The sequence below is a fragment of the Parathielavia appendiculata genome (genome assembly GCF_033297405.1).
Source record: "Parathielavia appendiculata strain CBS 731.68 unplaced genomic scaffold N657scaffold_3, whole genome shotgun sequence".
NCBI lineage: Eukaryota > Fungi > Ascomycota > Sordariomycetes > Sordariales > Chaetomiaceae > Parathielavia > Parathielavia appendiculata.
Genome location: NW_026944222.1, coordinates 1,057,140 through 1,084,403, shown reverse-complemented (window position 1 = coordinate 1,084,403; position 27,264 = coordinate 1,057,140). Strand labels below are relative to the sequence as shown.

General features: G+C 55.7%; 9 protein-coding genes and 1 non-coding gene across 10 annotated transcripts; 6 read left to right on the top strand and 4 right to left on the bottom strand.

Moving 5' to 3' along the window:
- Positions 1-2,390: 2,390 nt before the first annotated feature.
- N657DRAFT_569150 (uncharacterized protein) lies at positions 2,391-4,776 on the top strand (the record flags this gene model as incomplete). The annotated part of the gene is made up of 2 exons (XM_062788641.1): positions 2,391-2,688; positions 2,750-4,776. The coding sequence occupies 2 exons, from the start codon at positions 2,391-2,393 to the stop codon at positions 4,774-4,776; spliced, it is 2,325 nt and encodes a 774-aa protein (XP_062649594.1).
- A 1,607-nt stretch (positions 4,777-6,383) lies between these two features.
- On the top strand, positions 6,384-8,243 carry N657DRAFT_670013 (uncharacterized protein). Its single transcript, XM_062795516.1, has 3 exons — positions 6,384-6,954; positions 7,066-7,601; positions 7,682-8,243. The coding sequence occupies exons 1-3, from the start codon at positions 6,843-6,845 to the stop codon at positions 8,027-8,029; spliced, it is 996 nt and encodes a 331-aa protein (XP_062649593.1). The 5' UTR covers positions 6,384-6,842; the 3' UTR covers positions 8,030-8,243.
- A 1,780-nt stretch (positions 8,244-10,023) lies between these two features.
- N657DRAFT_613966 (uncharacterized protein) lies at positions 10,024-12,247 on the bottom strand. The gene is made up of 3 exons (XM_062790425.1): positions 11,524-12,247; positions 11,356-11,468; positions 10,024-11,302 (listed from the first exon to the last, which is right to left on the bottom strand). Exons 1-3 carry the CDS (start codon positions 12,040-12,042, stop codon positions 10,294-10,296), a joined length of 1,641 nt encoding a protein of 546 aa, XP_062649592.1. The 5' UTR covers positions 12,043-12,247; the 3' UTR covers positions 10,024-10,293.
- Positions 12,248-13,212: 965 nt separating this feature from the next.
- Positions 13,213-15,096, top strand: N657DRAFT_662233 (uncharacterized protein; the record flags this gene model as incomplete). Its single annotated transcript, XM_062795128.1, has 2 exons — positions 13,213-13,230; positions 13,624-15,096. 2 exons carry the CDS (start codon positions 13,213-13,215, stop codon positions 15,094-15,096), a joined length of 1,491 nt encoding a protein of 496 aa, XP_062649591.1.
- N657DRAFT_642572 (carbohydrate esterase family 8 protein) lies at positions 15,053-16,252 on the bottom strand. Its single transcript, XM_062792371.1, has one exon. It carries the CDS (start codon positions 16,218-16,220, stop codon positions 15,216-15,218), a length of 1,005 nt encoding a protein of 334 aa, XP_062649590.1. The 5' UTR covers positions 16,221-16,252; the 3' UTR covers positions 15,053-15,215.
- A 604-nt stretch (positions 16,253-16,856) lies between these two features.
- N657DRAFT_t56 lies at positions 16,857-16,927 on the top strand. The gene has a single exon. It is a non-coding gene; the product is annotated as a tRNA-Gly (tRNA).
- N657DRAFT_642571 (uncharacterized protein) lies at positions 16,863-17,403 on the bottom strand. The gene has a single exon (XM_062792370.1). It carries the CDS (start codon positions 17,024-17,026, stop codon positions 16,868-16,870), a length of 159 nt encoding a protein of 52 aa, XP_062649589.1. The 5' UTR covers positions 17,027-17,403; the 3' UTR covers positions 16,863-16,867.
- Positions 17,404-20,895: 3,492 nt separating this feature from the next.
- Positions 20,896-21,915, top strand: N657DRAFT_568882 (glycoside hydrolase family 16 protein; the record flags this gene model as incomplete). Its single annotated transcript, XM_062788620.1, has 3 exons — positions 20,896-21,409; positions 21,510-21,766; positions 21,835-21,915. 3 exons carry the CDS (start codon positions 20,896-20,898, stop codon positions 21,913-21,915), a joined length of 852 nt encoding a protein of 283 aa, XP_062649588.1.
- Positions 21,916-22,445: 530 nt separating this feature from the next.
- On the bottom strand, positions 22,446-23,863 carry N657DRAFT_654352 (uncharacterized protein; the record flags this gene model as incomplete). Its single annotated transcript, XM_062794498.1, has 4 exons — positions 22,446-22,869; positions 22,942-23,260; positions 23,322-23,586; positions 23,687-23,863. The coding sequence occupies 4 exons, from the start codon at positions 23,861-23,863 to the stop codon at positions 22,446-22,448; spliced, it is 1,185 nt and encodes a 394-aa protein (XP_062649587.1).
- A 1,339-nt stretch (positions 23,864-25,202) lies between these two features.
- On the top strand, positions 25,203-26,964 carry N657DRAFT_613954 (tyrosinase-like protein). The gene is made up of 2 exons (XM_062790424.1): positions 25,203-25,818; positions 25,881-26,964. Exons 1-2 carry the CDS (start codon positions 25,571-25,573, stop codon positions 26,866-26,868), a joined length of 1,236 nt encoding a protein of 411 aa, XP_062649586.1. The 5' UTR covers positions 25,203-25,570; the 3' UTR covers positions 26,869-26,964.
- Positions 26,965-27,264: the final 300 nt, after the last annotated feature.

Genomic DNA, 27,264 nt, shown 5'->3' with positions numbered 1-27,264 from the left:
AAGCTTCATCTTGTGCCTCAATTGATGCAGTGTCACCTGGTTGGTCTATGCCTATTCGAGCCTGTAAGTGTTGCTGTCCAACAACTGGCTGCTCTCTAAACCACTTTTGCAAACAGCTGCGCGCCAACAGGTAGGTGGGGGCATAACTCCGCAGTGTAGTATAGTAATAATATTAACGGCAATTTGAACTATACCTGGCTGATCCTCTCTACTGTGCTAAAGCCCTTTATCTGTAAATATACAACTTCAAAAATCGTCTGCAGCACACAACTGCAGAGTGTGGACAAGGGTTTAATACAGTACGGATGTACATACTCGCAACTGCTGACCGCACGGACGCAAATCGGCGCTAGAGTGGCGATCAGCCGCTGAATCAGCCACCAAAAGGCCATATTGCGGCTCGGCCACGCCCACACCTCTTGCATCGACAATGTAGAAGAATTCTTAATACTCTGCCATCTGAAGCCCATTCTGAGAAACCGACATTGGATCCGAAATCCCAACATCGCTTGTCAAACCCTCGCCGTTGTATCAATCTCGATGTTGAACCTGCCGTTAGAAGGATGGATGTGATGCTGAGCTGGTAGATGCTCGACTTCCCTCTCTGGCAACTGCGCCTGGCTGGGATTTGCAAACACATGCCTGTCATCGACGATGTTTGCGACACCGGGTCCATTTGTTCGCATAAAAAAGGAAGGTGCCAAGCCCTTTGTTTGAGGTACGTTACCCGATGGACAAATGAGGTTGCGCCGGCATCGGTTTGTCTGACCAGTCTCCATGACGTATGATGCATCAGAAGCGCTGCTCCTGCAAACGACAGCTCATCGCTCACTCCATCTTAGGCACTCTTGAAGAACTAACCCCGCGTTCATACATCACCACAGAGACTCGAGGTTTTCCTCCCACGAGCAGGCTATATTGGGTCTCTATCAGCTCTGCCAAGCTCCAGCCGGTCATGGCAATGCGCCCAACTGACCTCCAATCTGACACACGCCGACAGGGCCTCGTGGAGTGAATCCGCCATAATGCATCGTCTTTTCGCGACTGTAGTAGCCTTTGCTGCTGTGTGGGTCGTCCGTTCGAATGCGCATTGCTTTAAACTGACAAATCTCAGCGCTGCCCCGGCTCTCGGGCAGGGCATCACGTCCGTCTCGATCGCCTCCGTCTCTGGCTGCGCTGCCGTTGCCTCTACCACACACATATGCAACACCTGCTTGACCCTAGCTTGCATCGTTGAGGCCACAATCACAGCTGGTTGCGACGGCTGCCCAGCTCCGCCGCCGACCATTTACCGTTCGTTTCCCTGCGATCAGGGATGCAGTGGCCTGGGAGGGTGCAAGACGGAGTACCGCGTTGTTACGGCCACGGGCAGCGTATGTGACTTGGCATTTCCGACAACGACTTCTTCCTCGCTGCCCCCCCCTACAGCTGGGGAGGGCTCCAGCTCTGGTGCAGACATTGGCGCGGGTGCTGCGAGTCCGACGCGCACCGAGGATGCCGGCGAAGTCAGCGACGGGACGAGAACGGCTACGCAGGCGACTTCAGCCAGCACTGCCGGCGCAGCTCGCCTGATGCCGTTGCGGTTATGGTAGTTGCTAGCATGTTGAATCTTACCCACGAAGTATGGAATGTGATGGTTCTGGTTGTGAAGGCCTCGATGCCTCATCTGTTCGGGACATGCAGGGCTCCATGGCAGCATGCAAGAGCTCGTAATGGAGACCGCGAGGATACCGGTTCAACGCACAACGTACTCGGTCCCCTAGGAAATGGAGATGTTTGCAGGGCAATGGCAGCCGGTAACCAGCGGCCTCTTCCCGGCTCCTGCGCTTCATTCCAGTTGGCTTCACTTGTGCTGTGTCATGCATGAAAGGGGCCTCGCAATTGTCTTAACTTCAATTTCGGATGGGAAGCTGTTGCTGGTGAAAGCTCTTCTGAAAATCCAATGTCAGGCGGACCGCTTTCTGGCACCCATTACCCAGGCACTAACACGGTTTAGGACTAGCTCTGATGCTGACCCGATCCAACTTCCCGTATCAACACAACCTTGGAACTTTTGGAAGCTTCGAGCCTTCGACTGTCTGATGATTTCTTATCTCAACGGCTCAACTCAACCCAACATCATCTAGGTCGACCACGTACGCTTACCCTGCGACAATGTCGCAAAGGCTTGAACTAGGTCTTTCAAAGCCAAAAAGCACGCTTTCGCCGTTCTTTGAGTCCCGTTTGTAATGGCAGCACTGGGCCTTTCTGGCATCCTGATCGAAAAGTGCCGCTCATTCTTATCCTCTTGGCCTCTTGTGTCTTTTTCAACATAGGACTCTCCACGACGGTCGCCCTCGGCGCGTAAAATGATGCCTCTCGTTGCGAGCATCTCGCTCCACCTCTTGGCGATGGTGTCTGCCTTCGGAACAATCAACGAGCCGCTTCTCGTGCGCCAGCACAATGAGCATGAAATCATCACGCGCCTGGCGTTTCAGTGCCCCAGCGCCCGCGGCTCCGACGGGATCTGCTTCGAGCCGCGATCGCTCGACCAGCTTGCTGGGTGGCATGTCAATCTCCTTGGCATCGCGGTGACCGGAGCTGGCTTCAACGGCGCAGTTGGTGCCCCCGACACCCTCGACCCGGTTCCCGAGGGGCCCGAAGCTCACTGCGACGATGCCGACTACCTCGACCTCCCCGGCTATCCCCGTATGTGGATTCTTCGCTCCTCGTATCCCATGCAAGATCAATGACTGACAGTGTTGGACAGAGACCAGGGCTGAGGCAAATGCCAAGCTCCAAGCCTGTCTCAACCATCTGCGAAACCGTTTCCGCCAAGCCATCGTCTCGGGGAGCCGCTTGGTGGATGAGCGCCGCAGAATCCGCCGGGAAATGGTAGACCTCTCCGGAGGAGACTGCGCCTTTGCGTTTCCGGCATGGCAGAGCGATGGCTTCGGCCGGGCCAAGTGCAACGTCATCGAAGGGCTCGGGCGGGCACTGCACGGCATCCAAGATTTCTACTCTCACAGTAATTGGGTCGACAGTGCTGACCCGACCAAGCCCATCGGCGTGTCTAACCCACCTGGCCTGGGCATGAACGGCAGTGCTCCGTTTCTGAACTTACGGGGCAACAGCACCATTCCGCCGGATCTGATACCACACAACCTGACGACCGGTTGCTTTGCTCTGCCTGACAGTCCGGAGGGGTCCGGCGAATGCGAGGGGCGTATTACTCACGGTGCCTTGAGCAAGGACAAGGGAATCATCAATCTGGACGGCACTTTCGGCGACGAAGCGATGGATCCTCGCTCCGAAGCCTCTCCAAACAATTTTCCCCTCGCAGTACAGGCAGCCATCCAGCACTCGCGCGAGACGTGGGCCGATTTTCGAGACGAAATGCTTGACGAGTACGGCACCGTCATTGGCGGGCTCATGCTTTGCGCCCTTGTCCGCGACGACCCGGTCAAGGACTGCCGCAACCGCACCCTGGCTATTGTTGCCGACAATTCGCTGGCGAGTAAGGTCGGCGGCGGGATCTACATGGAAGAAGCACTTTCTGAGCAGGTCAAGTCGAGATTGGGATACCATGGGTTAGATCATTTGGCTGTGATTGCTATCAACGACCTGGATGCTGTTCTTCGCTACCCTATGGGGCGGCCCGTGCACGCAACTTTCGACTTCCCTCAACCAACTGGTGAACTGAGGATTGCGAGCGGCCTCGAAATGGGCATCGACGAAACCATACGCGCTCAGCCAGAGACCTACACCGACCGAGGCGCTATCCTCCTCCTTACAACAAGGGCTGAGCGTCTGGAGTTTAGCACCGACACACTGGCACAGTTACGACGGGCCTCGGATGAGGGCATACGCGTTCACTATGCATGCATCAGCATGCCGACGCACCTGAGCGAACGAGATGCGAACCAGGCCGTCTGGACACCGTGTTCCCCCGGTGACCCGCTCGTGCCAGCTGTCCTCAAAACGGGCGGCATTGCAGCTTTCATCGACAGCCCTGCAGTCAGGATACCTCCGCATTTCGCCAACTTGGTCATGGATCGCGGCCTCACAGCTACCGACGATGATGACACGATAAAGCACACGCGAATTTACGCTGGCATCACTTTGGCCGACTTCCTGAACTCGGATCAGCACACCAAGTCATTTACTTACCCAGTCACGGCCGGGGAGAGTCTCAACTTCACCATAAGCAGCATTGCCCTGAACGAGCAAGGGCCTGAGGCCTGTTTTGCTGTCACTTTGTGGTACAAGTATCTCGACACGGAGATCACCAGGCATACAAGATGCGGTGACTCTTCCCCTTTGCCACTGATCTACCAAGCCACCGAGTCTTTCGACTTGGTCCTTGAGGCCGAGTTCGGAGACACGATGCTGAAGGATGAGCTGCTCCACCGTGAAGAGATATTGTTCATTGTTTCTGTTGAGAGCGACATGCCTGAGAAGGACGAGACGACTGTCAAGAAATCGACGGTCATCTTGAGTTCGAGCACAACAGTGGACATACCGGGGTTCACGGCCGGGGATTTCTTGACGAGCGAGACTGTGGAGGTGATCTCCAGTACTGCCACTATCCACGGGAGCACATCCACATCCGCGGAGTCATACAAAGCTTGTGACCACGGCCAGCGCCCTTTCTGCCGGTCGACGCCGGAGTCAGAACCACACCTCACCTGCGGCATCCCGATTATCACAGCAACACTGCTGGCGAGCAATTTCACTACGCATCTAGAAGGGGACGATATTGCAACATCCTCTCGAGTCATTGGAGTTGGAGGCTGAACACTATGCATAGCCTGGCCAGCCATTCACTATGTCGAGACATAAGGGTGACAGTCCCTCAATATCTGGGATGTGATCCCTCGCGCCGCTTTCTGTCCGGCGACCGCATGTTATCCAAAAATCAGGTGCGGACCACGAGCCGCAGAGCGCGATGGGACGTCAGGGTGCTCAACTTCGGGTACGCACGCGCCGTCTGGACGCAGCTCTCCGGGGTTACTTCAGGTACCGGATCGTGCCAGCAAACCCAGCGTCGGGTCCCGTAGGATTTCCCATCATCGAACGCCGAGACCGATGAGCACATTTATACAGGCTGGGGTCCCTCACAACCTCCGCTTGGTGGCGTTTTAATGTTGTCGAGTGTGCTCCTGCTGCCACCATCGAGCAAAGCCGGTGAATGGAAGCAGAACGGGGCAATTTGACTTCACCTTAACTCGGTGATGTGGCATCGTGATGCTACAAACTATGGGGCAGGTTGGCCCAGGGCTTACCATCCCTTCTATCTTGAATTGAGCTTCGCACTCTCTGAATCTGAGTCTTGGAATAGGTATGATAGAGCCGAGGAGAAGGAGGCATGGTATTTGGACATGAGAATGGGTTGGTCGTCTACTGATTTAGAGTAGAAATAGATCTCGGCTCAAAATTTCACGAATATTGAAGCCGATCCTGATACTCCGTACGCTGGGTGTTCACTTGCTGCGCAGAGTGGGGAGAAACCAAGGCACTAACTGGGTGATGCGCCCAAAACAAAAGTTGAAACAAGGGGTTGCTGGGGGGTGGTGGGCGCGGGGTTTTGGTCCTTTAGCGCCATACCCTAACCCTAGCTAGCTACCCCTGAGTGGGATGGATGACCACGGATGCCGTTCATGGATTACGGTCAGTAGAACTTGAAGGGAGGAAGTTGAAATTCTGCCGCAGATTTTATTATTTCGATGTCCGGTACGAAGCGTGAGGCTTTCCAACGGGTCATTTTCCGTTTGAAATTCAAGATTGAGAGAGTCGTTCTGGCCAAATGGCTTACCAACATAGAGCTAATCCACAAATGATCGGTAACTACTGTAATATGATTCAGCATTATAACCTGCATAGAAGCTTGCCCTTCCTGCAGTGTGAGAAGGCACAGGCTTGAGCACCCCGTAAAGCAGCCTGCTTGCATGAGGGCCCAAGCAGACGCAACCTGTACAGTAAACATACGGTAGCCCCAGTCTGGTTCTGCTGCTGTGTTAGGATCCGCACCACTACCACTTCGAACGTTGATTCAAGCAACCCCGGACATTGGGGCGAACTCGGAGTCAAGATACCAGAGCCTTGTTCCCTCCGACAACCCACAATAGCTGCCGGGTTTTCGTATTCCAGATGTCCATCGATCTCCGAAACGAACCTCAGATCCCGAAGATCGCCGCGCCAGGGGTTATCTGCCTCAGAAAACGGCGACTCGCTGTTCCTTCTTGCTAGTTGATTGGTTTGTTTACTCTGAAACAATGGAGAGCTGAAGCCGCAAAGTTCCAAATGCCGGATTCAGCCAAGGGGTCCTGTCGCCAAGCCCTTGCTGATGTTACATTGATCGCCTGTGCGGAAACACCCACAGATGTCGCCGGCGGTGCGGTCGATCAAAGCTAAGATGCGATTCGACTCCTGTTTCCTTTGCTGGCGGGATTAGAGCCCAGCGGGCTGTCTCGTTTTGTCTTGAGTCATGATGCTGCGCCTCGAGTCTACCGCGCGAATGTGTGTGGCCATACCGCATTCGGGTTGAGCTTGCGACGTTGATGGTTTTGATGGGCCATAATCTTGATGGGCTTCAGCGGAGAGACAGGAGTTGGAACGCTGGACGGGGAGTATAAAGGCTGCGAAGTTTGGACGTGATGTGTTGACGGAGATAATATTCGACAGGCTCAGCTCCCGGTTTCCAGTCCAGTCTCTCACCCACTCCCCCCGCCCTTCTTTCACTTCGATCTAGTACTCTTTCTTTGGCTTCAGCCCTGGCGGCACTGTCTTTAATCAATCATACCAATCCTTTTTTGACTCAAATTGACACATAGAACCTAAGAAAAACCCGCCTCACAGCCACAATGCATCCCTACGAAGTCCTCCTTTTCTCTCTGCTCGCGACCCCTTCCTCGGCCCACGGCGTCGTCACGCTCATCCGCGGTGCCAATGGGGTTGAGATGCCCGGTCTATCCGGTACGTCCACATTGCTTCTCTCTCTTCAAAGCTCAACAGTCTCTTGTCCACCCACCCTCCTTCCCTGTTTTCCCCCTACCGTCAAGTTATGTTAACTAACCTGTACCCCAGTGGCCGACGGCACCCCGCGCGACTGCTCCACCAACCGGTGCGGCTCGCAGGCCGACACGGCCATCATCCGGGACCGCGAGATCCGCTCGGGCACGGTCGGGCCCTTGGGCCGCACGCAGGGCAACGGCCCCATCGACGCGGCGACCATGATCTCGGCCTTCATGGGCACCGGCGACGCCGCGCTGCCCCGCGTCAACGCCGCCAACGCCTCGGTCGGCGTCGAGGATGACTTGAGCGGTTTGACCCAGGGCAGCAGCGGCAGCGGCAGCGGCAGCAGCGGTACTAGTAGGGGAGGAAGACGATTCGGACAGGGTGGGCGCAATAACAACAACAAGAAAAGGAGGGAGGAGGAGGCCTGGCAGGGTGGGAAAGCCGTCAAGGTTGCCAGGCAGTTCTTCCAGGGCCTGTTTGGGGGCGGTGGGACTGACAGTACGGTGGCGACAGAGAGCAATGTCGCTGCTATGGCGGGCACGGGGGCGTCTTCTGGCCTGCCGACGTGTGGGGATGATGGTTCGATTGAGATGGTATTTCACCAGGTAAGTTTTGTTTGCTTTTACACCATTCGTGCGTTGCCAGGTGAAGGAACAGGACTGATGAGTGGTAACCGTCAACATAGATCAACCAGGACGGGGCCGGTCCCCTCCAGGCAGCCATCGACGGCACATCTGGCGGCACGGATCCCGATGCATTTCAAACTGCCCAGGTGACGCAGGACGTGCCCGGCTTTGCGGGCGGGCTGAGCCTGGCGACCAGCAGGGACTTCCCGCTGACGGTGCAGATGCCGGCGGGCATGACCTGTGACGCCACGGTGGCTGGCGTGGACAATGTTTGCATCGTGCGCGTCCGCAACGGGGCGGCTGCTGGGCCCTTTGGTGGCAGTGCCGCCTTCACACAGAGCCCTGCGGCCAGGAAGCGCGCCATTGAGTACCGGCTGAAGAAGAGGGCTCAGGCTTTCAAGGCCTAACATTGGATCATGGAATGGAGTGTTTGAGGTTCTGATAGTTGTCAGAGCGTCACCCGTTTCAGGATGGTGCTCGGGGAGCTTGTTTGCTTCCAGGTTGTCTGGCATGACCGGAGCTAGGGGCAATCATGAAGGTGTACATGTACAATAAGGTACAATATTTTGTGGGTTGTACATAGCCCTGAAGTGTTACGAATCCTATCTTTGCTGTCGGACCGTCGGATCACCTGTCCTGTCCCAGAAATAGCAAGATGATATCATAGGGCAGCAAGCTATCTCAGGGGTTCAAAGTATTATTATTCCTACACCGCTGTGCCATTGGGCGTGCCGGACCTTCAACAACTTACTATACAGGAAAACCGCGCCCTTGTGGGCCGGGTGAAAACCCCGTATCGACAATCAAGGAAACGATCAGTGTGCGATCCTGCAAATACAAAGTGGGAAGGCCTCTTGGCCTTCGAAGGAAGGGGTATTAGACTGCGAGCTCCAGCTCCAGCCTCCTGGCCAGACCGTACATCGGCAGTTTCCCCGAGTCCATCAGCCAGTCCAGGATCCTCCCCGTTAGCCGTGCAGCTTTGGGACTGATTCCCTGTAGGAAAGAATAAAAGTCCCTTCGCGTTCTGATCTCGGCTCTCTCCCATCTTCGAGTCAACGGTGGGGAGGGGTTCAAAGTATGAAATTGCTCCAATGAAGGTTTGGAGGCTAAGGCCTAATTACTGCTGTTCATTGACTTATTCTCCGGGCTGGCCTTGTAAATCATCAAAAGCCAGGCTTTCACAGTCTCACTGAATAAGTACAGCAGAGTACACGCTAGAAATGGAAGACGGCGAGTGCGCCCGGCGGCAAGTATAAGATCCTGGAATGAACATTGAATCCGAGTTGCTCCCTGCTGCATTTGAGTTTATTGTCCCACCTATCTGCTTCGCACTTTGACATTTTGGCGAACGCACTGATGTAGACCCGAAGTGCCATGGCTATAGACATGGATCTGCAGGCAGCGCTCAATCAGTCATGTGATGACCTACTGTGGGAGTTGAGTTTTCCAGCGATACCACAGTACATAGAGAGCCTCGGCTTGTTGCTGCTGAGTATCTTAAGGGATACCCTGCTGGGAATCCCACTGATCAGTAATTCAAGCAGCTTCAGGTAAGGTATATTCAAGTCGCCGTATTGATGAGGCTTGAAGCTGAAGATCACTGTGCAGTGATGACACGAATCCACTAGTCGCCCTCGGAATTCTAATGAACGAAGGCGTAGCGTCTCAAGGCCTGTCACACAGTAATAGATGGCTTAAGAGAGAGAATGGACACTTGGACCGCTAACGCGAACTTGGTCTTGGATGGTAGGAGGAGGTGAGTAACTCAAGAATCTTGAAGTGGGCTCCACGGGCTGTGGAGTCAATAATGAACTACCATTCTTGACCCATGGTACTGAGACAAGTGCAGAGGTAAGCTCTTTTGTCGATGGCGTCCCACTGTGATACGGTATTTCCCCTATTTTATCCAAGGAGATGTATGAAACACATGCTGGACTTGAAGACAATCCGCAACATACAACGTATAACGTGCTTCGTCAACGGGTATTCAACATACTCAGCGAGATAGAGGCAAGGCAGCTGAACTTGGACCTCCTAGGCCTCGGGTTGAAGGAGCTCAGCGCGCGCCCGCCAGTCACAGAAACAGTAAGCTAATTACCCAGTGTTCTGTGTATGCTCAGCCTTTGGAAGCATCTAACAATAAGCAGGAAGCCTAAGAGAACGACGAGAATGTACGGATTTGATTAGGCTGTTAGCCGCGGTCTGCAGTCGATATGTCGAAAAGTTCAGAGAGCAATACGTCTCCGACCTTCTAGTTCACGCGGTTGGAATTGTTCAGAAGTTGACCGTCCTAGATCATGACGAGCTGGATATTGAGATGGTCGAGCTATCAAAGCACACAAGCCAGCTCAATGACTCGCTGCGTAGGGGAGGACAGAGGGTATGGCTATCGGGACCGTTTCGATACTGTTAAGCTAACCTCTGCGACAGGTGATTGACGAACTCAGGCGTGATATCAAGAGGATAGATGACAGGCCCGTAGTCAGGGGCTCTCAACTCAGCCTGAGCCGGGAGGTTTACTCCGTGCTTAGTCTGAATTTAGGATGAGCCTATGAGTTGAGCTTCAAATCTTAGAAGCGTACTCCCCAAAACACCTTGCTTACTTTCCAAAAGTTTCCGCAGCGGGTATCTAGCCTAACATACTGGAAGATTGCAAGCCACATCCTCATCATCATATTCCCCTGAATATCTTGTTCCACCATTTCGACCGATGCCCCTCTCCAGCCTCCCTCCGCTTCGCCTCGTCCAGATCTCTCCGCCTCCCGGACTGCAGATCAATCTCATGAGCCCGCCACAACTTTGTCTTGAAGACAAGCTTGTACACCACATAAATGACGCCAAAAAGCGGCAGCAAAATGTAGGCATCGACAAACAAGCCGGCGTCAAACGGTGCAAACGTCGACCACCCCTGAATAAGCGCCAGGAAGATATTCGCGCCCAAGCCAAAGTAGGCGTTGTACGGATACCACAGCGACACAAACGGCAGCTCGCTCTCGGCATGGCCCTGGGCCTTCCACGCAGACCGGAAGCGGATGTGCGTCAGGCTGATGGCGCCCCAGACGAGGAAGGTGGACACGCCGCTCAGGTTGACAATGTAGCCGTACGCCTTGCTGGCGCCTGTGCTGACATTCATCATGCTGAGGGCGCCGCAGAGATTCGTGAAGAGTATGGCCGGGATCGGCACGCCGCGCTTGTCGGTCCACCCTAGGAACCTCGGCGCCTTGCCGTCTTGGGCCATGTACAGGAGCGTTCGGCTGCCGATGTAGATGGAGCTGTTGACGGCGCTGAGGCAGGTGACGAAGATGAAGGCGTTGATGAGGTGGACTCCGCCCTCCCAACCGGCGTTTTGGATGGCGATGGTCATGGGACTGCGGAGGACGCGGCTCGAGTCCCCGACAAGGCCCTTGGCATTAGCAGGGCAAGTAAGGCCAAAGAAAAAGGCGCTCCCCATGTAGACAACGATGATACGAATGAAGACTTGGCGAATGGCCAGCGGGACGGCGTGGCGGGGATTCCTCGTCTCGGTGGCGGCCACGGCCACGGACTCGACGCCGGCATAGAAGGTGCTGCAGAAGACGAAGACTGAAGCGACGCCCTTGAAGCCGTTTGTAAAGGCCCCGGGGTCGTGCCAATACCGGAAGCCAATGGCATCGGCCCCTTTGACACCGCCGGACGCGTAGCTGCTGCTGTCAGTGGCCGGCCAGGGCTTTCGTTGCTCAAGGAGTATACTCACATGATGCTGAAGAAGAAGTAGGCAATCAAGCCAATGATCTTGACCAGTGCCAGCCAGAACTCAGCCTCTCCGAAGGTCTCAACACCGAGCAACTGAAAAGCCAAGAAGGCAAACTGCAATCTGTCAGTACAAAATGATGAATCCTCGGACTCGATAAGGACAACTGACCCAAAAGATGAGAAAATACCCCCAAATGGGCACCTTGTCGCTCCAAAAAACCATGATGCTCGAAATTACGTTGTACTCGTTGGCCAGCACGCAGAACCACACAACGTAATAATTCCACCCAACCGCCACGCCAAAAGCCTTGTCCACGAAGCGGTCACTTAGCGCGGTAAAGGCACCGCCCGTCGGGTACAGCGTCGTCAGCTCGCCCAAGCTCTGCATGATAGAGAAGGCGATGATGCCGATGACACCAAAGCCAATCAACAGCGAGGCTGGACCGCCAGACGAGAGGGCGCCGCCGGAGCCGATGAGCAGGCCCGGTCCGATGATGCCGGCTAGGGCCATCATGGACAGGTGGCGCGTCTTGAGCCCGCGCTTGACGCCGCTATGGGGGTCAATGGCGCGGAAGTCGTCCGAGTCGGAACCCGTGGCGACTTCCGTGGTGGTGGCGTCGGGGTCATGGTTGTTGCGTAAGGAGGCGTCGTCGTCTTTGACCGATTTGGATTTGAGTTTACCCAGCATCGTCAAATTGTGTAGCCCCGTTATCGCATATACTCCTATTTTCGAGAGGCAAGTGGAGGGTGAATTGCAAATGTAGGTCAATCAAGGAGTGGCCGGCCCAGGAAGGAGGTAGTGTCGATCAGGAACCGAGAGCGGGAAACGGAAAAAAGAAGGGCCTGCGACCATGATGCCGGATCTCGGGGGCAAGAGATTGTTTAAAATCCGGCAGAGCTGAAGGTGACGTGACGGCTCCCGGGGTTTTGCAAGCAATTGCGCTGCGCTAGCTTTAAGGGCCTCCATCCACTGACCCCGGTTTCAATGCAGAGACGCCGCATCCGGACAAGCATGGTGCCATGTTACCGGAATCACCTTAGTGCTTTGAAAACGTGGGATGAAGTTCCCACGTGGAAGAGGGATGAATTGGTTTGCTTTTCGTTTTTTTTTTCTTTCACTAATGTATATATCAGCGAGTGACCCATATCAGCGAGTGACCAGGCTTAACAGTCTTTAGCAGCCAAAATTTGACAAGAAAATTGTTAAGAACGATGTTAATTTCTTATCGTACATCTGGATGTAGCCCTGCTAAAATTGTTAAGTTGGATCACTCGGTGATATGGGTCACTCGCTGATAAAAAACGGAACTGTGCTTTGTGGGAGAAATGGCTTCAACGCCTTAGGGGCTCTTGAATTCGTAAGGGCAAGACGTTTGTGGCATCAAAACTGCCATGAATCGCGCAATGCCAGCTCTGCCTGCTGCGCAGCATGATTGGTCGTCCCCAGCCGAACCGCCACACAAGAGAGGTGGACCCAGCAGTGGAGAGTGACATCACCCGCTCCACCAGAGTCAGCCCTGGACGTCAGGGTCCTTTCAAGGCCACGCATCCATTTTGCACCTTGAGGCTTGACACTTGCCAAAAGTAGAATTCCCGACGGAATTGTCCTGGTCTCTGCAGTTAGAGACTCGGAGGCAGGAGAACGAGAAGCCAACTTCCAGGGCCAAGAGGTCGGCACTCTTCAGCGAGTTTTAACATTCCGGGGCCTCCTCTTCGGGACCCCGCTTCACCGGCAGAACGGCACCACCCCGGTCACCGAACCGGAGCCGGCAATTCAAACAGCGCCGTCAGGTTAACTCGGACTCGTCAGCTGCGACGCTTCAGCGTGGACTGCAGTTAGAAGGATTGCAATGAACTAATGGTTTATCGAGCACAGGTGTTACCCTCTATTGGATTTTCAAGCGAGTGACGGCTCTTGTCCAACCATTCATTTCTTGCACGCAGATCAAGGACGGGACTGGCGAGGAGCCGTCAATTACATCATACAAGCATGACACATAAAACTTGGGGGTTGTCTGCTCCCAAGAACCTTGAACCTCTTTGCATTCAAGTTCGCAAGCTAGATGCTTAGCATATCACGGTACTTACACTACATTGTCGGCAGTAGGCACCATCAAGTTTCTCAGTCATGAAGCCTTCATTCGACGTACTGGACCGGGGGGGCCAAACACAACGGCCAGCGGTCGACCGGCGCCGCTGGCCGAAACTGCGGGATATTGTCATCTCGCTGGCCGTGGGCTATGCTCTCTACTGCTACTTCTTTTCAAAGCCGCTACTTGCTCATCCCCTGCCGCAGCATACGGGCCCCTACGCCGTTGGCGCCATCGACGTCGAGGCTCCGGTGCTGCCCGCCCGCACCATTCACCCGGCCCGGTTCAAGGGAACCGACGAGAAGGCGTTTGAGCTGCAGACTGTCCTGTTCACGCTGTACTATCCCGCGAGCTATGCCGCCGCGGCATCCAGTCATGCAAAGAGGCACACCTGGATCCCGGAGCCGCTCTCCCTTCGGGCCCGGGGGTACGCCAGAGCCGCACACATCAGCAACTGGTTTACGGATAAGGTTTTGACAACGGCCATCAACGCCATTGTCGGCGGCATCACCATTCCGGCTGCTGTGGATGTACCCCTGAGCGGCCATGCCGTGCCGACATCCCAAGACAAGAGTGCCGACGAGACCAAGCAAGATGTCATGGCGGGCGATGACGGGCCCAGCGATGGGTACCCCGTCATCATCTTCTCCCACGGCACTGTTGCATCTCGGACCGACTACTCTCACTACGCCGGCGAGCTTGCCGCCCGAGGCCACATTGTCGTCATGCTCGAGCACCGCGACGGCTCCGGGCCCAGCACCATCATCAGGCAACACGGCGCCGCCAACGTGACCCGCCTCCTCTTCGACGTCTCATCGGTCGAAACGCCCGACCACAAGCAGTCCCTCACGGTCGAGGAATTCCACCAAGCCCAGCTCGCCTTCCGCGAAGCCGAAATCGAAGCCGCAGTCCGCGTCCTCAAAGCCATCAACGCAGGCGACGGCGCCTCCGTCCGGCGGCACAACCCCTACGGTGAAGGGCGCGACCTGCCCCACTGGGCCGGCCGCCTCAACACGCGCGCCATGATCGTGGCCGGCCACAGCTACGGCGCGACGGGCGCCCTGCAGGCGCTGCGCGGCGGGCCCACCGACGCCCGCCCCTTCGCCGCCGCCATCGTCCTCGACCCGGGCAAGCAGAGCGGCCCGCTCAACCGCGACGTGCGCGTGCCGCTGCTCGTCGTCCACAGCAACTCGTGGAGCAGCAGGACCAGCCTGTTTTACGGCCGCGCCCATTTCGATACCGTCAAAGAGATCGTTGAGCAGAATAATGCGCGCGGCAACCCCAGCTGGTTCATGACCTCAATCGGCACCTCGCACCCCTCGGTGACGGACGCGCCGCTGCTCGAGCCGTGGCTGTTGAGCTTCACGACGGGCGCGACCATCAATGTGTACCAGGGCCTTAGGCAGTATGTGCATGTGGCCGAGGACTTTTTGGCGTTTGTGGCCGGCGGGGAGGTGAGGGGGTTGCTGGCGGAGAAGGCCGAGTTTCCGCAGTACGACGAGGGCGCCGTTCTCGGGTTGGGGAAGCCTGGGCAAGGAGGCAGGAATAAGACCATCGTGGAGGATGTGGTGCAGGGAGAGTGGGCGGATTGGAGGAGGTACTGGCAGATTCATGTCTCGCCGGCTGGAACTGCTGGAACGAAACAGGAGTAGTAATTCCTGCTTGGGGAAGTATGTCGGGGATGACTTATCATGACTATGTACAACAGAAATTCACTTTTCCTCCATGAGTCCTTCCACCTAACCACCTTAATTTAGCATGTGTCACGATTTCAAGACAGGTAAGCCCTGTCAACCCAAGTCTTGTAGTCGCTGCCCAGAATCTCCGAGATGCTGACAGCAGAGGACAGCTTCGTCGCGAAGCTCGCCCGGGTGCCCTTGGAGCCCTCACCGCTGTTCTTGTACTCGGCATACGTGACGTTGCCAGTCCTCGCGTCGCCATTGTTCCAGATGGCCCACCCGGCCGGGTTAACCACATTCGACATCTTCGTGTTCTGGAACACCACCCGGGAAAAGCTCCGCCACGGCCGGCCGAGGTAGTACGCCCCGGCAGCGACCGTGTCCCCGGCCTTGGCCGAAACCGTCGACTTGTTGATGACATAGTAGGACGGGTTGGCCTCCGAGTCGCGCCCGTTGGCTGTGATCCAGCCCGTGGACGCGGCCAACACGCGGATGTCGGCGCCGTCGAACCATGCGCGCGCCCGCTGGCCAAAGATGAAGTCGGTGGCGCCCTCAATGTAGCTCTTGGCGTAGACCTGCACGCCGGCGTTGGCCAGGATGGTGTCCTGGTAGCCCTTGAACTGACAGGCGTAGTAGCCTTGCCTGTCCTTTTGGGCGCTGAGGGCCAGCGCCTGCGAGCCCTGGCCGCGCGTGTTGACCAGGTTGATGTTGTAGACGTTGAGGTCTGTCGTGTGGGCGCGCAGCGTGGCCGTGGCGTCGTTGTTGGGCGAGTCGTCCTGGCTCTTGCCCTGCGTGATGGTGACCGTGTTGGCCGAGAACTTGGAAGTGTCCTTGGTTTCACCGTAGATGGTCAGGGTGGACTGGAGCTGCGGAATGTAGACTTGCTCCTGGTAGGTGCCCTTGTAGATAAAGATGCATTGGGCCGCGGTGGTCGTGTTGCTGAGGGCATTCACGGCGGACTGGACAGTCGGGTACTTGGCAGAGCTGCCGACTGCAAGGCATCCAGCAGGGGGGGAGGTGCGTGCGGCCCGAGCCTCGAGGGGCCAAGCCGCCGCGGCGGTGGTGAGTGGGAGAACGAAAGCAAGGGACGGAAGCATACTGGCAAGAGATGTTATCATGACTTTCTCAGTGTCGGAGCTGGCCCGAAAGTGAGGAGGCGCATTGATTAGCCGCCTAATATATGGCCAAGCCAACTCACCTGCCTTTCCAGCATGATGTCCTGCAGAGGCCGTCGATGCTACTCCTTTCGCCCGGAGACTGCCATCCATGTCACGGCGAAATCGTGGCTGAATCCGGGGTGCATCGATGGCATTCTTTTCCACCAACTGCTGTGAAACAACGGCACCGTTCATACCACGTCCGCGTCAACTGCAGTTCTCGAAAACTGGAGATCTACCCTCGGTATGGTAAAGCTGCGGGCGCGGTGGGGAAGGCTTGTCTTGTCCATGCCGTCGCTGGTTGGTGGAATTCATTCTCGGTGGTTGTGCCGGAGTAGCATCGCCTGGGGGAGGGGGTTGCCAAGAGACGCTGTTCTGGCCGTCCGGGGTAAACAAGCAGCTGGTCAACTCGGTACTGCGGTAGGACTCTTTTGAATCTCTTCAGTACAGCTTCTCTCGACAGAAACCCGGTTGTGGTTGTTGTTGTTACTATTGTTCTTAGTGCATTCCCCGGGATGCGTAGGGCCTACAAGTTGAAAGTTTCTTAATTTGATTGTTAAAGTGCATTTGCTGTGAGCGTCAGTGGTTTAGTGGTAAAATCCATCGTTGCCATCGATGGGCCCCGCGTTCGATTCGCGGCTGACGCATTTTTGACCCGGATCTCGAGCAGAGGTTTCGGTTGTTCTGTGAAGGGGGTGGATCTGTTGATTGAGGGACCGCAGGGAAATACATGTTGTGCCCCACATCCTTGGCAGACCGGGTTGCCCCACATCTGGTGCAGTGGTTACAGCCCTGCCCACCAGAGCCTATCACACATCCGGCATCACCACTGCATGAACTACCACCATTGATGATCACCATCTTCTGTTGTCCCTGGATCTCCATCAATACAACAGCAAGATGGTCTGACTATTCTCGAATGTGTGGGAAAAACTAAAATGCAGTAGTGGCCTGAGTTGGTGCTCTGAGCCTCATTGAGGTGCCGAGGTCAACGTTGTTGTCCTTAGAGTTCGAAGGACCCTCGTCTCAACCAGCCGTAGGTACTGCAATCACGCAGCCCAGGCACAATGACGTCCCATCTATTAGGTCGGTTAGTCGCTAGAATAGAGGCATTTGTGTCGACATCAAATTGTAAGCATGGGACTTGCACGTTGTTCCAGCGGTGTGCACGTAATCGGAGTCCGGCAGTATATGGCTCCTCAGTTACCAGAAGCACAGCAGTTTGAGCGGTCTCCGCGTAACTATTCCTCCCAGGTTAACATTAGCCAAATCTTCCTCTCCCTTGTCTACCTTACTTCAAGTCATCATCCGTGGTCACCTGTCTACCCATCAAAGGTAACATTCCTCCAACTAAAACAAAGGTATATCCAGTTCCAGGAGCACAAGTACGCTATATGTGTTGTACCTTTATACGTTGGGCACGTCCGACCGTCAGATACAGCTCACATCCCGACCTTGCTCAAACCAAGCAGGCATGGCTGTTTTGATAGTGTCTTCTCTAGTTCCCTTTCTTGCTGTGCCGCTTGTCTCCTTGTACCCTTCACGGTACAACCCAGGTGGCTCGTCCCAAGTCAAGTTTGTGGACATCCTTCTGGTGCCGTTTGAGGCTCCGGGAGGTCACAGATCTGTGTGAATAATGGTAGCATGCGCGAGGCTTGGAATGCTAGTGGCTTCATTGGTTCGTATGACTTGGCCAGGTTCTAGTGCCGCGTGTTAGAGGTGGGGGCTAAACCTACGTCAGCGCCGTCAGTCACCCTTCCATAAACCTCGGAAAACGTGTTTCACAAACTTGGCATAGGCAGGGTCGCGCCTTAGATTACAAACCGCTAATGGAGTTGGTTGACGGTGAGTTGTCTGCGGTACAGATCTCGTCGGAAGCGCCGTCAGGTCACAGGCGAGATGCAGCAGTCGGTGTCTCGTCGTCGGCATAAGCGCTGAAGTCTAAGGTAGGTACATGTAAGGGGACCTCATTTCCAGTTTATCAAATTGAGGGAAGCCTCACTTCTAACTGGCCCGTGAGTAGCATCATATCTCATCTCCGCATCAGGCCGAGCGCCATTGTGTGATTGGACCTTGCTGTTGGAGGACTTAGTTTTAACATGGTTTCAATGCGTTGTTTGGCGGGCTGTTGCCGAAGGGGTAGTGCTAGGCGGAGGATTATTCTCGTCTTGTTCGTGCGGATTGGATACATTGACGAGTTGCTTGAGAAGTTCAAAATAGTGAGGCGGATCTAAGAAAACTGGGAGTCTGGAGACTCGACCTGGGTTTGCTACCGACCTAAGGCGGTGGTAGTCCAAGGACTTTCAGTAACGCGTGGACAGTTCCACCGTCTGTTGATGTACCTTACTTCCAACCATATATTCTTCCCTCTCATGAAACAATGTTGCGGTTCGTGTCGCATCCTAGCCTGCCTACCTTAGCTATTTTGATCAAACACACCTACCTTACCCTTTGATACTGGGAGCAGCAGGATTGGGGACGACGGTATGGTCCAATAGGCGATGTAACGCCTCGAGGCATAGATGAAACGCTTTGCTCGTCAAGAGGATGAAATCCCAGCCTGTTGAATGCCCGGAGGCTTTGAGACATTCAGTCTCTGGCGGCATAAGGAATACGCTGCTGCCTTGCGCTAAATGGCCCGGCAGACCCATCACGCCGAGCCCGTCGATCCCATCTAACGTTCGTTGACAAGGTGCTCGGTGTTAAGAAATCAAGCATGTAAAGGACACTCTACATGCAGGAATGGTCTCCTGCTGAGGCTCAACCCCTTCGCCGCCGGAGAGCCCGGTTCGTCAATCTGCGATTTATTTTAACAATTTCAGGCCCACGATTTCTGGAATATCGATGGGCTCCGGGCTAGGCGATGTCGAACACTCATCCAAATGAAGTGAGCCGTTCTGGTAAGCTACCTGGACCAATACGTATTAAAAGTTTTCGAGAGATAAGGTGACCTATACGACTGTTAATCAGGTAGGTATCTAGCCAAGACAATTTTGCCACGGAAAGAGGGCTGGTTTTGAAGCAGCGGTTCGCAGCAGCAGTTGCTGAATCTCGATGTCTAGGTGGTACTTTACCCCAGTCGCGTCTCTGTCACGTTAGAATGCTGGGTCGGGCGGTCGCCGGTCGGCCCGATAAAAATGCGACTAGGGGACTGAGGTTGCACCTGCTGCAACCCAAAAATTCCCAAAGCGCGGCAGCCTTTTGTGACTCAGTGAACACAATGCAGTTGTCAGGCAGCCGGCGCCTCTCAGATGATGCTCTCACATGTTACCCCCGAAAAGCGCTTCGAAAAGACGGTTGGAACCGCTGATCCGGGGTTGCAGTGCCGGATCGGCAGCTTCTTTCCCTGGATCGTGTATTTGGCGAATCGATCTGCTCAAGTAGGCAGGTGGCGTAAGTGGCCCCCTGAAACCATTTCTCCATCGGCCAATCATGTCCGCAAGGCCTTCCACATCATCCTGTTCTCGAGACACAACTCCCCACGCGAAAGACGCCTCGGCAGTCTGGAACTCTCATAAGAGAGCGCCAGGCGGGCGCTGAATTTTCCAGAATGTGATGAAGAGATTCTCAAGCCAGAATCACAACCAAAGATCAGATGGAAACTTGCGGTGGATCTGGGCACATGAGGTACGGCGTCTGGCCAGGCGGCCCGGAGACAACGTTACAGTCCACCTGCCCGCCATCAATGCATCTCGGCGAGACTATGGAGTATCATACCTTGGACGAGACGAAACTACCTCATTCTTCAATGTCCCAGTAGCACCTTACACCTGGGGAAAAGGATGCTAATGACGCGCTCAGCTGATCGTCGTCCCTTCCGGGAGACTGGCCTAGCCAAGACTCAGGTCAAGTTCCTGAGATGCCCCCGCGGTCAAACTACCGCCATTGCAGAACTTCATCTCAGAAGGCTCGCAAAAAGGAAGAATCGAAATTCGGTTTCTCGCCGCATAAGAGCTCATTGGTCCCATACGCGGCCCGGCCCCGTTTGTCGTCAGGCCCCGAAGGTCTGAACTTGAGCTCACCATTGGCTGCTTCGTCAGTCCTTGAGGCTCAAGTCATCTCACCCAAGAAATGATAATCCCTGGACCCGGGCTGGACCGCATAAACTTCAAAATGATCCTTCCACCCTCCGGCCTTGATCCCCGAATGACCCCCATTTTTGCCTCCTGACTACAACTCTAACCCCCCTCGTCCGCCGAACAGGAGAAAAGGCACATGGCGCCGACATGCCTGTTGTCTGCTGGACATATCAGGGGGCCTTAACTTGGCAGGTCTCATTGGCCAAGATACTCTCCCCTTTCCTGGTCAAGAAGAGGCCGAGAGGACAGCGATATGGTTCGTGCACCGTCCAGCTGCCCCCTTGGACATCCTGGATGTCTTCTCTCAAGGGTATCTAGTCAGATAGAGAGTTGAGGATTTAAGCAATCTACATTTCCCTCCTTTTCTTTTGCCCGTCTTCGTCGTTCCTTACCGATCCAACAAGACACATTCCTTAGACCACATTCCTTTCACACATTCCAGAAGCACTTAGTTTACTTCGTCCATTCCTTGAGCATACCTTGAGGCTTAAGAGAGCCATCTTCTTGTCACTCCTTTGCATATTGTCAAAACCACCATGCACTTCGCCGCCTACCTTTCCCTCCTGCCCCTGCTGGGCACCGCCGTCTCGGCCTGGGACGCGCCCAGTTACAGCGGCTACCGGCTTGTCTGGGCCGACACCTTCGCGGGCCCGAGCGGGCAGCTGCCCAACGAGAACAACTGGAACATCCTGGACGGCAACCTGGGCGTCAACAACGAGCTGCAGACGTACCGGCGCAGCGCGCGCAACGTGCAGACCAGCGGCGGCAACACGCTGCAGGTGGTGCCCTGGAAGGACGGGTCTTCGTGGACGTCGGGCCGCGTCGAGTCCAAGTACACCTTCACGCCGCAGCCGGGACGGCGGACCATGGCCGAGGCGCAGATCCGGTTTGGCGGCAACGATATCGGCACCAAGCAGGGAATCTGGCCGGCATTTTGGCTGCTGGGTGACTCGATCCGCTCTGGCACGCCCTGGCCGGCCTGCGGCGAGCTGGATATCCTGGAGACGGTCAACGGGCAATTGACGGGTTACGGGACTATTCACTGTGGCGGTCAGTCACCTCTCTTTTGTTTTTCTTTCCCTTCAATCACACTCGGGTTACAGTGGAGGTCACGGTTCTCAGGGGGCTGACATTGATATACAACGCAAAGTCTACCCCGGCGGCGTTTGCAACGAGCCCACGGGGCGCGGCGGCACGGTATCCATCCCCAACCAGGACTGGCAGCGCTGGCGCATCGTCTGGGACCGCACCACGGGCGACTGGCGGTCCGAGACCATCACCTGGTTCATGAACGACAGCCAGTTCCACCAGGTCCGCGGCGACCAGATCAACGACCAGACTGTCTGGACCAGCCTGACTGCCAAGCCGCTGTTTTTCATTCTGAATGTTGCTGTGGGTGGGAACTGGGTGAGTGCTACGCCCTAATTTCATGTGCACTATGTGGTTGCGGTTGATCTAATGTGATGTTGTTTCAGCCTGGATACCCCAACGACCGCACCCTCGGCGGCTATGGCGCCATGATGGAGGTTGGATATGTGGCTCAGTACTCTTCTTGACGCATATGACGAGTCATGCCGGTCACATTTGGCATGTCAATGTCAGCTGAAGCGGTTACCTTCTTGTACATGGTTGCTGCCACTAGATTTCTTGTAGAGATTTACTCTTGATATATGGTATGAAGCATTCTTGTGTTTCACTTATAGCTCGTACTTAGTCAACTCAAAACATGTTCACTTCCGCTTCTATATATACCGTTGTCATGGTGACGATGCTGCTCCAAGTTGGTTGTTGTCTACTGGGATGGAGAGGTGCGGACAATCTCCAGGCCATCACCCCAAGGTTCGTGTTGATGATAATCCTATAAAGTGTCACCCTTCAATCGTCGGCAACAAAGTGGACCATGTCACAACTTGAAATTGAGTTGTATGTACGCATATGCAACATCAGTTTCGTCGAGGGAATTATCATGCTCTACGTATCCGGTCTTGTCCCATGTTAACGCCAACACCCCTAGCGCCGTACCAAAAGTAAGCTACAACTCCTGCGATGACCTGTATCTCCCCCTCATCAAGTCCGGTCGAGTCCCTTATTCCCTCTCCCAACCACCCGAGCGCCGACGCTTGTCATATGTGACAAAGACGGTGCTCGTCTTGGTGATCCCATCAGATTTGCCTGCTGCTGCCGCTGCTGCTGGCGGCGTCTTCAAATCCTGCGGCAGAATGCTCTCCTCAGAGCCGGTCATGGACGACCTGCCCGTCTTGACATCAGTGGTGAACTTGCCCGTGGCCTGGTTGTACATCTCGAACTCGGGTGCCGTCGCGCTCCTCGGGCCCGCTCTGGCCGCTGACCTGGGGTTGCCGGTGCCGCTAGTGTCGCCGTTGCGGACGTAGCCCTTGTACTTGGAGCCGTATCGGGCAGCAGCAGATGTGCCTTCAAGCAGGGTCTTGAAGATAGGTTTGAGACAGGGGAAGGAGGCGGCGATAATGGCGATGTTGATTTCGACGGTCGTCCTGTGGTGGGGAGGGGTTGCAGTTAGTGTACTGCGAGTGCGGGTTTGAATGAGGACGTCGGGATGAATATACCAGATGGTGATGTCGACGCTGTCCCACAAGAAATCGCCGTGCTTGCCGTAGCTTTCGAGGAAGGTAATCTTGACAATGGCCGAGGCGGCAGCGAAGATGCCCAGCGACAGAATGCCGGCCACAGCTGACTTGACCTTCCAATTCATCTGCACGTTCCAAAGAATGGGCACCGGGAGAAGAGCAAAGACGACGTCAGTCAAGGCTGCTACTGCCGAGTTGAAGAAGGCGGCAAATTTGAGGTGCGATGGCGGGATGCATTCTCCCTTTACCGACGAGTCCCAAGCAAGTGCCAGGGGCCGGCATTGGAAGAAAACGGTCACTGCTCTCGAGTCAGCATCGGCCATTCAGGTAGTCGCTCCTTGGGTCAACGATTTACTTACATAGGTTTCCGGTGTGCGACATGATGGTGAAAACGATCATGCCAATGACGATGTACCGGAAGTTACGCGACGGTGTGAGACGGAGTAGGAAGAGGCCGACGCTGACCTTTGTGAAGCAGAGGGAGATCAGGCATAGAGGCTGGGTGACGAAGTTGAGATGGAGTCCCTTGACGACGTTTTCGGGTGGCTGGATGTACTGGACGTGGCGGCCGCCGCCGACCTGGACTTGCGGAATGATGACCATCATCTCGACGAACATGACCAGCTGGTTCGACAGTCAGCCATATCTCGCCATGCGCGCAACAGATCGGGGGCTCATGGCTGATGAGAAGGCTCAGAGAAGCCATGGGCAAGACACGACATACCATGGCGGCGATGATGGTCCAGTCGTCGGCACCAACGTGGCGGACAATCTTCGCTCTCACCCAGATGCGCAGCACCACCACAAAAAGAGCAATGCCCACCAGGGACCCGCACACAGCGAGGATTTCAGGGCCCCTGTTCTCATCGGGAGGAATTGGCTGCTCTGCTGAGTCGGCCATATTGACGATGAGCGGGTGATCCTCACGGTCGACGACCAACAAGTGAAAGGCTGTTGATCGATCAATGGGCCTCCTTCACGGGAGCAACCGCGCAATCGGTTAATCAATGGGGGAGGGCCGCCATTCTTAATCGGCCCCGAGCCCTGGGAGGCTTTCTTTTTCTCGTTTCACACTGCGTGTCCCTCCCTCCTGCTCCTCTTGCTGGCCCTGTGCAAGGTCTCGGTCTCCACGTTCTGGCTGGCAGTGTCACTCTGTCGGCTCCTGCCAGTTGCGGCAGAAATTCCCGTCCCAGCAATCCAACCCTGGCTCATCTTGCATTAGTTAGGGTTACAGTACAGTCCTGTTCGGTATTCGCGCTGCGTGATTTGGAACCGAGGACAGGGGTGCGGCCCAAAGCCTTGGTTTCAACTCCCAACTTCAAGGGCAGCTGAGAACGAGACGAACAACGGGGAGAAAGGGGGGGCAGGTTGGAAATCTTGGGTGCAACTCAACTTTGCCAATTCCAGGCCCCGTTGGTCCCAGCGTCTTTTTTTCTTCTCTTTGCCTTGATGAAGTGGATGCCGATGAGCCCCGTCTTGCCCCCGAAGGCTTACTTCCTGCCGTTACCAGTGGCGATTTCGGCGACGCTGAGGAGAAAAGTCTGGCAAGAGACAATAGGGAATACGAAGGCCAGAGGGAGTTTTACTTACCTACTGTAGCGAACATTGCGACCGAGTCGGCCAGAATCGGCCAGAATGAGTCTGGAAAAGGTGAAGTCGGATGAATTCTCCACAGTCACATGGCCAAGCGACTTCCTCCGCGGCGTGAATCCCACATGAAGTCCACGTTCACGACGTTATCTGTGGTCCGAAGTTCGAACATCCTAGATCGAAAGATTCGCATCTTCACATCACTACAAAGCCTTCAAGTCTGTCAGACCTGAGGGGCCCGGTTCCAGTTCTCACACCACAGGACTTACAGATTCCCATCGGCACAACATCGAACCAGGACAGTATTGACCCGAGCTCTTTACGTTATCCATATCTCGCGAGAGCTGTCGGGACGGGGGCAGCGCGGAAGATAACCCGGTTGAGCAAGTGTGGATTTTGAGACAATGCCATTCGCCAGAGAGGAATTATCCCGAGCCCAATTCCAAGCGGAGGCTCGTCAATGCACCAGAATCCTGGGCCCCACCCCTCTCATCAACAACGTCGCATCGAACACGACCACTGCTGGGGACTCTCATGCAGGGGCAGCACTCTCGATACACGTGGTTTGGACTCGGAGAGACAGGAAGTTTAGTCGGGCCAATCAACAATATTCCAGCCTCGGCCTCCAATGCCGCATGCAGCAAAGCTCTCGCCATCTCGCCTCGCCGTGCATCTGCTCCCCTGCTTGGCTTTGCCACGGACGGTGAACAACAATTTCCGGGTCTGGCAGCTCGACTGTGCCGCGCCACGCACGTTGCTCAAAACAGGCCATTTGGGTAGGAGCCGTGATAACAAAGCGCAACTGCCGGCAGCAGCTTTTCAATAGTTACCATGATGGCGGGAGAAATTCGTCCCAATTCGTGAAATTGGCCGGTTCCCAGATGCTGGGGGTAGCAGAAGGAATTCCGAGAACCCCGGATGCCACGAGGGAGCGGGTCCTTATTATGCACCTCGCTTCCTTCTCCCGAACTTCCCATCGATCGACACTCCTCTCGCCGTGATCGACCGACACACCACCATGAAGGCCGCCGCAATCTTCGGGACTGCCCTCCTGGCCGCCGCGGCCCACGCCGGTGTGGTGCTGCCCCGGCAGGACACCACCACCGACTACAATGACGGCCTCACCCCGTCCGAGGACCTGAACGAGCTCATCGAGCAGGCCAAGGCTCAGGTCATTCAGAATGTCACTGAGACGGAGCAGCAGCTTCGCAAACGCGGCCAGACCCCCCGCTGCACCGTCAAGAACCTCGTCTTTCGCCGGGAGTAGTAAGTGCCGTGTTCACCTGGGTTAAACCTGTCTGCCTGCCTAAACTGCTAACCGGTCACAGCGGCTCGCTGTCCAAGAGTGAGCGGCTCGCCTACGTCAATGCTGTCAAGTGTCTGCAGAGCAAGCCTCCGCGAACCCCTGCCAGCGTCGCCCCCGGTGCCAAGTCCCGGTTCGACGACTTTGTCGTGACGCACATCCAGCAGACGCTCTCGATCCACTACTCGGGCATCTTCCAGCCATGGCACCGCTGGTTCGTCTACCAGTACGAGAAGGCCCTGCGTGACGAGTGCGGCTACACGGGCTACCAGCCGTACTGGGACTGGCCCAAGTACGCCCGCGCGCCCCAGGACTCGCCCCTTTTCAACGGCGACCCGTATAGCCTGGGCGGCAACGGCGAGTACATCCCGCATGAGGGTCCCATCATCGTCCCTCCCCCCGGCGTCGGCGGCGACAACATCTCGCTCCCCGCCGGCGAAGGCGGCGGCTTCGTCAAGACCGGTCCCTTCGCCAACATGGTTGTCAACCTCGGTCCCGTCGGCGGGCTGGCCGACACTGCTCCCGGCCCGATGGGCGGTCTGGGCCACAACCCGCGCGGTCTCAAACGCGACCTGGGCGGCGCCATGAACATGCGCTACGCCAATTACACCACCGTCCTGCGCATGCTGCTCCAGCCCAACGTCGACCAGTACCGCATCGTCTCGGAGGGCGTCCCATACACGCCCGAGATCGGCCCCCACGGCGGCATCCACTACACCATTGGCGGTGACCCGGGCGGTGATCTCTTCACCTCGCCCGGCGACCCGGCGTTCTGGGTCCACCACTCCCAGATGGACCGCATTTGGGCCATGTGGCAAGCTCTCGGCTTGGATGGCAAGCGCTACACCGATCTCGGCTCCGGTTCGTATGCCCACCGCACCTGGGAGAACAACCCCCCGTCGCCCCTGGCCGAGCTCACCGACGTGATTGACATGGGCTACGCTGCCCCCTCGACCACTATCGGCGAGGTCATGTCGACCACGGGAGGGGAGTTTTGCTATTTTTACCTCTAAACGGATAGGGCGTTGATGTATATACTTCTCAGTACGTGTTAGCTAGGTGGTTGCATTATAGTCGAGCTTAATCGACGCACAACTACAATGTTTCCTCCCATTGAATTAGAAGAGATACTGTAAAGACCGAGTTTGATGAAGTCACGGACGCATCGGGCTGTACTTCTCCGCCAACAGAAGCACCCGAATCCCATATTGGACCCCTGCCTATTCAAGCCCAGCTGAGGCCTTGGGCATTTGGGCTTCCATACCACCTTACTGGCGGCGATGTTATAATCACCTCAACCAACAGGACAGGGCACCCGCAACGATGGTGGTCAGACGGCGAATGCGGCTGATTCCGAGTTCCGAACGCGGTTCAAAAATTCTGGGAAGTACTCTTAACTACTGTACCTT